Consider the following 12650-nt stretch of genomic DNA (forward strand, 5'->3'; position numbering starts at 1 on the left):
CAAGAGAAGCAATTTTTTAAAAAGATTTTTTTTATCCTAGCTTTATTATTTTTATAAATAACTCAAAGTGACAAACATACCCAAAACTTCTTCATATTTTCCTCAAAAACAACCCTCTGAAGTATGCTGGGCTGAGGAAGAGTGATTGGTCGAAAGTCACCCAGCTGGCTTTCATGCCTAAGGCAGGATAAAAACTCAGAATCTCCTAGTTTGTAACTTGATACCTTAATTACCAGTACTAGACCAGTGTTTATCAACCTTGTCAAATTGAAAGTGAGTGGACTTCAACTCCCAGAATTCTTAGCAATGGCTAAGCTGGCTGTGGAGTTATGAGAGTTGAAGTCATATACTTAGGGTTGGGAAACACTGCATTCAGAGGTGGGCTTCAGCAAGTTCTGACCAGTTCTGGAGAACCGGTAGCGGAAATTTTGAGTAGTTCGGAGAACTGGTAGTAAAAATTCTGACTGCCCCCCCCCCCCATCTATTCTCTGCCTCCCAAGTCCCAGCCGATCAGGAGGAAATGGGGATTTTGAAGTAACCTTCCCCTGGATTGGGGAGGGAATGGAGATTTTACAGTATCCTTCCCCTGCCACACCCACCAAGCCACACCCACAGAACCGGTAGTAAAAAAATTTAAAACCCACCACTGACTGCATTAGTCTAAACAGGCTTTAATGAGAAGCAAATTTCACTCCTGGTTGTCTATTTAGATGCTTTAGAATCAAATTTCTACATTCAGCTTCAGTAAACATTGTCTGTTTTAGGTCCCTAGCCCTTGCTTCTCCACCGTGATAGAAAAGGGAAGAGACAAATTATAGCCATCTGGTACTGAATAATGAAGTGTTATAAGTTAATAAAGAGGAGCAAGTTTTTAGAAAGTGTAAATCTGCGCAAAGTAGAAAATAGACATGCAGAACATGCCTTGCAGTTGTCTGTCAGGAATAGGTTACCCCTTACAGGTGCTTAATAGTCTCTGTAATATGTTCAAAGCTCCCACTTCTGATTCAGTTTCATCCTAAAGTTCTCTCTTTCTTCATTCTTGGTCATGCTAATCATGAAAGAGATGTTGAAAACTGAGAATCCCTATAATTAGGATAGAGTCATCTCTTCATTGCAGGGGATGATAGTGTCACCTACCTTGTACCAATTGTACCAATTTTCATGAAAATAATTCTTTTCTGAGGAAACATGGACATTTCAGAATAGGATTTATCATGTGGTGCTTCAACGTGTTTCAGCAGATTGTACATTTTGTGTAAATAATTTTACATCTTGATTGTACATTTTGGTAAATAATGTTTATGCTTTTCTATTTTTTCTCTCCTTTTTACATTTTTGGAGTTTAATGAACAAATCTGCTACATATAAGAAAGGCATGGAATTGAAAAGAATGCAAATATTACGAGCAGAATATTTTGCAGAAAAAAATAAAAAAAGGCTACATTTTGGTGACATTATTGAATATATTTGTCTGGCCTAGCGTGATATTAACTACTTTAACTGCTGGTTTCATTTTAGATTAAAAATAAACATAAACTATATTTTGGTAATAATTTATGTATTTTGTGGTGCCTTCTGAATAAGACCATTTTTAGCATATCTATGCTTAAATCTAACCTATGAAATACATTCTCAGTGCAACAATATTGTTCGTTTGTAGTCTGCTCAGTGAGATGAGTAGTTTATAGATACATTTACATATTTATTATATTTGTAGTCTAACCTTTTTCTAAATGGTTAAATTAGCCTATATTTTTCCCCTCCTAATTTGCATAGAACAGGATAGGTGGAAATGGTCCAGTCAATCAATCAGCTTCCCTCCCTGAGGTTTCCCTGGTTCTCGCTAACCCAACATCTCAACCATTGCCGTTCACTGGCTGTTTTTGAAAATCTTTGGAATGACATAGAGAAGACCCCCTTCCTATTAACTAGTAACACTAAATACAAATTGAAATATTGAAGGAGAATATAGCTTTTAGAAGTGTTATTTTGTTCAAAGTAAATGTCTGCTGAACTCATTCCATGTATTTTCAGGCAGTGTGCAACAGTAATACATTTCCATACACTTAAAATATCTCTGGGCAAAAATAGATGTTAAGTTAAATAAATAAATTAGCAAGCAAATAGTGATACATTTATATTTTCTGAGTCACTAGAATTGCCCCCATTGCTGGTGAGGAATTCTATCAAATTCAGTTTCTCATTTTATCATCTTTCAGAATAGTGTACTTTTTAAATTTGGAAACTAATTTGAAAAAAATAATCTCAGACAGGCCTCACTCTAATTCACCCAAAGATAAAAGGGAGGGAAGACAGAAGCATATTCATATTTATGACAGACACTATAGCTGTTATAATAAAAATACTGTATTTTTTGGAGTATAAGACGCACCCCCTCCCAAAAAGAGGGTGAAAATTTGGATGCATCTTATACACCAAATGTAGCCCCACCCGCCTGCCGGCCCCCACCCTTTGGCCTCTTCCTCCCAGCAATTTACCTCCTTGCAACAAACAGCAAACAGCCCATTTCAGCTTCAGCACAGCCTGATTAGCACAAGCAGCTGATTGTCAGTTGGATCGGCCTCCCGACCCTCAGCTGTTTCAGGCTGTAGGGATTGCCATTGCCTATTGCTACACGGGCCTCTGTTGTTTGCTGGGAGGCAAAAAAAAATTTTTCTTGTGCTAATCAAGCTGTGTTGAAAATGAAACTAAAGAAAGCTGTTTGCTGTTTGCTGCAAGAAGGCAAATTGCTGGGAGGCAGAGGCAGATTTTTCTTGTTTTCCTCCCCAAAAAAGGTAAGTGCATCTTATAGTCCAGAGCGTCTTATGCTCCGAAAGATACGGCAGTCCTGATCTATATGGCATTAATTTCTTATCTAGTATGGTGAACAGGAGAGCACTTAACACCCAGGGCTGTTTTGGGTATCCCTTTCTTGTGCTATAGCTGATTGGGTTAAAATTTTGACAAAATCAAAGGTATCATATCAACCTAGCCACTCTTTTTTTTGGTTGCCATTTTGTTTTTCTCTTTTTTGCAATAGAATAATATTTCAAGGATTATTTTCAGCTGCATCTGTGGAAAAGAGACGTGATATAAATGTTTCTAAAAAGTGAAGCAGTATATCTATTCTCATGCCCTTTATCTCTTTTCTGTTGCCTCTTCTCTCTCTTCAACCTTTAACTTCTTTTAATTTTTTCCTGTAGCTATCTCCCATGCTTTCTCTCCCCGCATTTCTTTTCTTTCTACTGTCTCTGCCCATAGAAATAAACAAAGAAAAGATCAAAACTGTGCACACTTTGGTGTTCTGTGTCCAATTTTCTCCCAAGCAGTGTGTGAGAATTGTTGTTAAGGTTCATTGGAGAATATCCATTATGATCATCCATTAAAAAAAAATAGAAGACAGCAATTGTGACTCTTCTGCTTGTAGCTTAGATCATGCGCATTGTCTAATTGGAGATAAGAAAATCAAGCATTTAACACCACAGCCAATATACGGTACTGTCAAGTAAATGGACAGGCGGCTTATGCATGTACTTGAAAACTAAGTTTGGCCTAACTGATATTTCAGTGTATTATTGTTTTGTGAAATTAGAGTGTTTCACATGTATTTTGATGCTTTGCAGGGTTATTGTGAACATCTTCTTCTCTCCAGTTGTTCGAATTCACTGTTACTGTCAGAGGATGTCAACAATGGACAACAGTGCTTAAGAGCAGAGAGTGTCTTCCACATAAGCACTAGCACACTGTTAGAATAAGCTGTATGTGTGAAAAGCCCTGGCTTGTCTGAGACAGTAGTCATGTGTTAAATAGTCAAGTTACCTAAGGATATGTTGAGAAATATTAGATAGGTTGGCAGTTCTTCATGTATGTCAAGCCTAAATGCCAGTTCTGGTGATAAAATTATCTGGTTTTATGGTCATAGAGGTTTGAAATAAGTTTATTATTTTTTACAGCCTAAGGCTGGAACTGTTCTGTATATATTGTCCTTGTAGTTTTTTCTCCTTTATTCCCTATAAGGATTTAGAAGCCAAAATATGTGATAGAATGGCATTGCTTTGTGAGCTTCTTCATTCTGGCTCAAATTCATGTTGAGTACATTGATGTCAGAAATGTATTTCTCATTTTTAAAATACATAAGAAATAAATGAAGAAGGTTTGAACTGGTGACCAAAGGATCACTGGTACAGACAAGGTCCTTCATGTAACTCTACTTAACAGACAACATGAAATGAGGATTTTAAGTTCAGTATAAGTTCTGCATCATTGTTAAGTCAGGTTTTGAACAAAGCAAATTCTCTCATTCCTTAAATATTAGATGTTATATATTTGGACTCCAGACTCAGTGTTGTCCCCATGTAATCCGATATCTCTGTGAAATCATTGGGAGATGTCATTTGCAGTTTGGAGTAAGCAACTCCAAATAATACCTAGTTAGATACCTCTTACTATAGGTAGGCAAGAAATACCATTAATATTCTAATCCTGTGATGTCTGGAGACTACAAAAACTTAAATAAAATGAAATACGCTGACTTTTAATGCCAGCAAGACAGAATGGCTCCTTGTCTACAAATTGTCTGTTGGCCTCTATACCACTTCTGAGTTACATTCTCCCTGAATGAGCAGGTCCATGAAAGAATGGCTGTTGGAGTTTGGGGTTCAGGGGCTATCCCAGCTTCTGCTTCTGGTTCTTTATAGAGAAGGAGGCTTTTAACAAGTCACTTATGTCCTCATTTCTTTGAATTTCAATCATTGATCTTTGTTCTTACCTTGAGAGCAATGATGCCTTCCAGCCAATGTCTTCACATCAGCATTTGGGGATTAAGAACCTTGGTATGGATTGTTTTTAACCCTTATATATATTTTTGTTGTCTCTTGGTGTTTTTTTTTATATTTATGTTATGATTATGGTTTTAGCCAGCAGAAGTTTCTGAAAGTGGCCAGAATATAAATAAGTAAGTAAGTGAAATACTAGAAAGTTCCTGTTAGGGTGTTAATATAATAACACATTTTCTAACAATCATTCTTACCTTTAGTTGATGAAAAATATATTAATTGTTTTAGGAAACATTAATGCAAGAGGGAAAGCAGTGCAAAACAGGAGTGGAAGACATTTGCATGTCAGATAAACATTCAAGGAGTGAAAACAACAGCAGTGAAGAGGAAAGAGACAAAACAAAATTACTCTTGGAACGGCTGAAGGCTCTGGAGGTAAGATAAAAAGAAACATCTCTCATCCAGGGTCTTGGTTTTTATTGGCACCGAATAGTGGTGCAGTATAAATTTTATCTCTCTCAGTTCACCTAGGTTCTGCTAAAAATATTTTTGATCATGATTCATTAGATCAGGATGAATGAAATGTTGCACCTTGGAATCACTGAAGCTATTTTTCTCTAATGTCAAGGATCATGTACCTTAAAGAGAAACTTCATAAATAAATGTAAGTTGTTCCAAGCTGGAGGCTAACTCAAAGCCACAGAGACTTTAATACAGAAAACGTAGTCTGTGTGATTTAGTTTGAAGTGTTAATTTAGCGCACAAGCCACAAAAGAGCTCCTTCAACTTTCCATGTTGTGGCAGAGAATGGGGCCTCCCCAAATCAGAGGTAACTAGTAGAATGCTAGGGATGATTAGGGGACTGGAGGCTAAAACATATAAAGAACGGTTGCAGGAACTGGGTATGTCTAGTTTAATAAAAAGAAGGACTAGGGGAGACATGATAGCTGTGTTCCAATATCTCAGGGGTTGCCACAAAGAAGAGGGAGTCGGGCTGTTCTCCAAAGCACGTGAGAGTAGAACAAGAAGCAATAGGTGGAAACTAATCAAGGAGAGAAGCAACTTAGAACTAAGGAGAAATTTCCTGACAGTTAGAACAATTAATAAGTGGAATGACTTGCCTGCAGAAGTTGTGAATGCTCCAACACTGGAAATTTTTAAGAAAATGTTGGATACCCATCTGACTGAGATGGTGTAGGGTTTCCTGTCTGGGCAGGGGGTTGGACTAGAAGGCCTCCAAGGTCCCTTCCAACTCTGTTATGTTATGTTATGTTATGTTATGTTATGTTATGTTATGTTATGTTATGTTATGTTATGTTATGTTATGTTATGTTATGTTATGTTATGTTATGTTATGTTATGTTAATGCCAATGTAATACACTCTTCAGTGTTTTTATCATTGGCTGGGTAGTAGGCTCCAGTGGTCGGATTCAAATAATTTAACAACCGGTTCTCTGCCCTAATGACCTGCTGAGTAGGCATGGCTAGGTGGTCATGTGACTGAATGGGTCTGGCCAACTCAATGTCACTTACGTCGAGGGGTGCTTTGCCTCACTCAACTTCTCATGACCGCGGGAATACTGCAATGGTCGTAAAACGGTGTGAAAAACGGTCATAAGTCACTTTTTTCAGTGCCATTGTAATTTTGAATGGTCACTAAATGAACTGTTGTTAGTCAAGGATTGTTGTTGTTAGTTGTGAAGTCGTGTCCGACCCATCGCGATCCCATGGACAACGTTCCTCCAGGCCTTCCTGTCCTCTACCATCCTCTGGAGTCCATTTAAACTCACACCTACTGCTTCAGTGACTCCATCCAGCCACCTCATTCTCTGTCGTCCCCTTCTTCTCAAGGATTACCTGTACAAAAATTATAAAAAACTTCTTTGCTTGCAAAAAGCTGCCCTAAATACCAGTCATTAGATTAGAAATGGGGGAATGCACACTGAAGATCAATACATCACAGCCGTCATTGAAATCTAAACCATTCTGTCTGAATACCTTCCTTTTCCTCAGCAATACCTGCAACCCAGAGTTACAAATCAAGCAGGTTGCCAGAGCATATTGAAGAATTAAAATAGTTAAAATACAAGGATAACTATCAGCAGCCAGGTTACTCCTGCTCATAAAGTGAAACCCTTTAGCAGAGTGGTTATTTAAGCTCTCCAGAAAGTGGGTGGGCATATCTGGGATACAAAATGCTGAGCTAAAGAGACAAATTAACAAATTAACATCTTGAGTGAGGGCTAATCCCATTCTGCCTTTGTTCAGACCTTGATTCAGGGAATTTTTGCCTATGAATATAGCTATCTATCTCTTTATCTCTTAAGTGCTGACATCTTCTGTAGGCTATTAAGGAAGGTGGTGGCTGCTTTGTCCCTCTAAGAAAACATGTTTCTCCATTTCTCATTCAGGGAAAAATATTCTTCCTTTTTAATATTTCTCAAAATATTTCATTCTTCTAGGAGAGGGGTGGGTGCTAACTTTCTATAATTGGTGCCATGTTACTATACTGTATTATCATGAGAGAAAACTAAAACAAATTGGAAGGAGGATCCACTTATTATCAGTGAGCAATCATGTACCTTGCCCACTCTGAAGCATTGCAAGAGACTCCTGTCCCAAAGGTGCTTTTTCAAGAGGCAACCGGACTTTCTGGAAACCAAGAAAGTCCAGTTGCCTCTTGAAAAAAGCACCTTTGGGACAACCATGACCTGGATGACCGAAGAATCCCCATAGACAAGAGACTCCTGTGTTCACTGAACTGACAAAGCACAGTTTCCCACCCAGGAGAAGCAATCATTAGATCCTTTTGTATCACTTAAAGATACCAACTGGTCTCACTCACCTCACAAGATACCCTTAGGTAATCATCCAGATTTAAGGAAAGATCACATGTCCACAGAAAGACAGTAAAAAAAAAAATCAAACAGAATGCCAAGCTTGCATCCTCCCTCTCAGCCATTTCTTTTATGGCTGTGCCAACCCGTCACTGCCTTGAAAGAGGCGGTGGTGAGACCCCTCCTCAAGAAGCCTTCCCTGGACCCAGCTGTTTTAGGGAATTACCGGCCAGTCTCCAATCTTCGCTTTACGGCGAAGGTTGTAGAGAGTGTGGTGGCATGTCAGCTACCCCAGTATCTGGATGAAGCTGTCTATCTAGACCCGTTCCAGTCCGGCTTTCGGCCCGGATACAGTAGGGAGACAGCTTTGGTCGCGCTGGTGATGATCTCTGGAGGGCCAGGGATAGGGGTTATTCCTCTGCCTGGTCCTATTAGACCTCTCGGCGGCTTTTGATACCATCGACCATGGTATCCTGCTGCGCAGGTTGGAGGGGTTGGGAGTGGGAGGCACCGTTTATCGGTGGTTCTCCTCCTACCTCTCTGACTGGACACAGACGGTGCTGACAGGGGGGCAGAGATCGACTCCGAGGCGCCTCACGTGTGGGGTGCCGCAGGGATCGATTCTCTCAGCCCTCCTGTTCAACATCTATATGAAGCCGCTGGGTGAGATCATCAGTGGCTTTGGGGTGAGATACCAACTGTACACTGATGACACACAGCTGTACTTTTCCACCCCGGGCCACCCCAGCGAAGCTGTCGAAGTGCTGTCCCGGTGTTTGGAAGCCGTACGGGTCTGGATGGGGAGGAACAGGCTCAAACTTAATCCCTCCAAGACGGAGTGGCTGTGGATGCCGGCACCTCGGTACAGTCAGCTGCAGATGCGGCTGTCTATCGGGGGCGAGTTGTTGGCCCCGATGGAGAAGGTACGCAACTTGGGTGTTCTCCTGGATGGTCGGTTGTCCTTTGAAGATCATTTGGCGACCGTCTCCAGGAGAGCTTTTTATCAGGTTCGCCTGATCCGCCAGTTGCGTCCCTTCCTGGACCGGGATGCCCTATGCACGGTCACTCATGCTCTCGTTACTTCTCATCTCGACTACTGCAATGCTCTCTACATGGGGCTCCCCTTGAAGAGCACCCGGAGACTTCAGCTAGTCCAGAATGCGGCTGCGCGGGTTATTGAGGGAGCGGTTCGGAGCTCCCACATAACACCTATCCTGCGCAGACTGCACTGGCTACCTGTCGTTTTCTGGGTGCGCTTCAAGGTATTGGTTACCACCTTTAAAGCGCTCCATGGCTTAGGACCGGGCTACTTACGGGACCGCCTACTGCCGGCCTCTATCTCCCAGCGTCCGGTGCGTTCCCACAGAGAAGGACTCCTCAGGGTGCCGTCAGCCAAACAATGTCGACTAGCGGCTCCCAGGGGGAGGGCCTTCTCTGTGGGGGCTCCTACCCTGTGGAACGAGCTTCCCCCCAGGCTTCGACAACTACCTAACCTTAGGACCTTTCGCCGCGAACTTAAAACCTATTTATTCCATATGGCTGAACTGGCCTGATTTTAAATTTTAAATTTTAATTGTGGGTTTTAAATTGTTGTAATTTGTATGGGGTGTAATGTTATTTTAAATTTCTGGCATACTTGAATCAGTTTTTTAAGGGTTGTTTTAATTATGGTGTATGTTTCTGTTTGTATTTTATTTGCCTGTTCACCGCCCTGAGTCCTTCGGGAGAAGGGCGGTATACAAATTAAAACATCATCATCATCATCATCATCATCATCATTATTATTATTGCTTCAATAGCTACATTCCTAAATGTGAATAAATATTTTTGTTTACCTTTGTGTTGCTTAATTTTTCTAATTTTTAATCAATTGTATAGGAACTAATATTGTACTCTCGTCCTTCTAGTATACTTTTATTTATTTTATTTATTTATTTATTTATTATTCGAATTTATATACCGCCCTATCTCCCAAAGGACTCAGGGCGGTTCACAGGCATATAAAACAACAATATACAAATTAAAATAATCATTAAAAAACTTATTCTAATGCCCAATTATTAAAATAGAAATATAAATATTAAAACCAGTTTAAAACCCCTATAAATTTAAAATCTAAGCCAGTCCTGCACAGATGAATAAATGTGTCTTGAGCTCGCGACGGAAGGTTCGGAGGTCCGGAAGTTGACGGAGTCCTGGGGGGAGTTCGCCCAGAGGGCGGAGCCCCACAGAGAAGGCCCTTCCTGGCGTCGCCAGACGACACTGCCTAGCTGACGGCACCCTGAGGAGTCCCTCTCTGTGAGAGCGCACGGGTCGGTGAGAGGTATCTGGTCGCAGTAGGCGGTCCCATAGATAACCCGGCCCTATGCCATGGAGCGCTTTGAAGGTGGTCACCAAAACCTTGAAGCGCACCCGGAAGGCCACAGTGTGTTCCCAGTGAATGGTTAGTGTAGTTTACATAGTTTTTCTTTTCTTCAGTTCTTTTCTAATGACGGAGAGTTGTTTAAATGAAATCATAGCGCTGTATCAGTTATTGCCAATTGTTATAAGAGAGAGGAGGAAAACTCATTACATTTTTAAGACGCAATCTTAGTTGTGGAAGGTCACCAAACAGGATTTCTTCATTGATTTTAGTTTTGTGTTGTAGCTTGCTTTTAAAAATATAAAAGAATGTACCAATGCTTCCAAAAATTAATCTACAGAAGCAATCCAAGAAGTAATCTGTGGAGAAAAATGAACTCAGACCAACTTTTATAACTACTCAAAGATAATTAGAATAAGGTGCTGCTAATTGTATGCTTTATGTTATATACTCTTAGCCTTGTGTATTAAGATTAAGATTTTTTAAAATCTTGTTCTGAAGCTCTGAAGTTTATTAGGAGTCATACATTTTACTACCGTATAATTAGTTGATTTAATTTTTTGTCATAAGAATAATTAATTGTTGTATTTCATTAATAGATTGGGTAGGTGGAACAAAATTTTGCTTTTTAATCTGTTTAGATATCAATTGGAAATGGTATAATATAAATAAGGGAATAAAACTATATAAATAAGGGAACACAGATTATGCAAATTATCTAATTAGTGCGGTTGAACAAATAAGAGCTATAATATGCTAATATACATTTTAGATTGTAAAATTTCTTTGGCACTGTTCTTTCTGCCCATTTTTTAAAAAATAAACTTCACTAATTAAATAACCTTTAATTGACAAAATCCAGATATACAAATATGTGTTTATATGACATCTATTAGTCTCTGCATTATCCTTTGTATAAAACATTTTTATAGCACTCTTCCTCTATCCGATTGTAAGATACTGTAAAAGAAGAAAGTTGTCTCATAAAATAAAATAAAAATAAATAGGCTGTCACATAGCTGTTGGCTTCAACCTTCCAAATCATCAGGAATGTTTTTATACCCCTGGATGGATGATGCCTCTTGAATGTCACATACTTCCCCCAGTTTGGGGAAAAAAACAATGCTCCCTCTAGATCCAAGCAACCAGAGCCATCGATGAACAGTCTCAAGCAAGAGCTTTATTATTAGTCAACTATGTTGCAAGAATCTCACCAGATTGACTAAATTCCCTTGGGAATGGTCAGATAAGGCTTCAGGGATTCTTTAGGAGGTCAGGCCTGGGTCGCTTTCTGCAGTGCAAAGCCTCTAAGCTCAACCCTTTCTTAGCTAAAATTTCTACAACATGATTCATTCATATTCATTAAGGTGAAAAGCCCTCTAAAGCTACTGTGCAGTAGTGCTATAAACACATACTCTTCAAAACAGATGGAAATAGGGCCTTCTTAATAGGGCCTAATTAGGAGGAAAGGAAAAAACAAAAGAATGGGAAAGCAAGTAAAGACGACAGCTCCTAGAAAAGTTACAACTGGTGCAGTGACTACTAATCTGATTATCTTGCAATATGTGAAAACTATCCAGCACCCATGTCTGGTCTAGAACTCTGTTCATGTTTTGTTTTGCTTTTTAAATCCGATATTATAATAAGCTCAAGTCTTTTGTATTGTGAACTTCTGTTAAAATGGAAATGGGATTCAAAGATCTTGAGAACTGCAGCTAGAACAGGGATGTTTATTCTAATTTATGTGATGTAGTAGAGATAAGTTTGTCCTGGTTTGCATCGATTGTGACTTGGATCCAAATTAAATCTCTTGTTGGTGGTGTCGCTGACTTTATATCTCAGAACAGATACAAAGTCTTTATTCCCTTGGTCAGGTAGTAGAAAGGAAAAGACAAATGCATCTGTTCCTAGTAAAAGTCAAGAATGCATTATTGTACCACTTATTTAACAGGTATCTAGAGAGGTGACTGCCTTTGTACATGGAATTAGGTGATAGGAACCCAGCATAATACATAGAGCATCAAAATGACACAGAATTTTTATTCCCCTGAACAGAAGAGACAAGTTTGATTAATTTCCACATTCATCCTTATCCCTCATTGTCATCTCCCCCCACTCCAATTCTAGAGGGATTCCAATATTGAAGCAATTTTTCAGAGGACACAGAAGACTACAGGGGAACAGTAATATTGTAAGGGCTAGTATGGCCTAGTAAGGTATTGTGCACACCTGCATAAATACCTTCCTAATAGTGTCTCTGTGTCTCTCTGTCTCTCTCTGTAATTGAAATTGGGAGAACAGCAAAATAGCCCTGAACTGTTTGCTGTGAGGGTGAAAAATGGATACCTTTTTTTGCTGAAGAAAGAAAGCTTCTGAAAGGAATGGGTTCCAAGATGCAATCAGCAGGATTGGAATTACGCAAGCAGTGACTGTCCACAACATTTCTCACCTCACATTGAGGGATTGGGGGGGTGGGGGTGCTGACACAGCTGCGCTTTCAAAAAGAGATACTTTTCTAGTAGTTCTTAGTTTGATTTTCAAGAAGTGAGGCCTCCATTTGTGTCTTAAATATTAACCGCACAACAAACGAGAATGGTCCAGTTGGTGGTATATAGGACTTCAAGCAACCTGCTTGACATTACCATACATTGGGAAAAAGAAGTATCTGTTTGTTT

The 12650-nt window shown here is 39.6% G+C and overlaps 1 protein-coding gene across 9 annotated transcripts in view; it reads left to right on the forward strand.

Moving 5' to 3' along the window:
* NCKAP5 (NCK associated protein 5) overlaps positions 1-12650 on the forward strand; it is a 638109-nt gene that overhangs the window by 382599 nt on the left and 242860 nt on the right. For all 9 annotated transcript variants that reach the window (XR_009156463.1, XM_058194176.1, XM_058194167.1 and 6 more), the window contains one exon: positions 5064-5210. Coding sequence is in view for 8 of the 9 variants with exons in the window: in XM_058194176.1 (XP_058050159.1) it covers positions 5064-5210 (147 nt within the window). In the remaining variant the exon portion in view is untranslated. The remainder of the gene's footprint in view (positions 1-5063; positions 5211-12650) is intronic.

Source organism: Ahaetulla prasina, chromosome 1 (genome assembly GCF_028640845.1).
Source record: "Ahaetulla prasina isolate Xishuangbanna chromosome 1, ASM2864084v1, whole genome shotgun sequence".
Taxonomy (NCBI): Eukaryota; Metazoa; Chordata; class Lepidosauria; order Squamata; family Colubridae; genus Ahaetulla; species Ahaetulla prasina.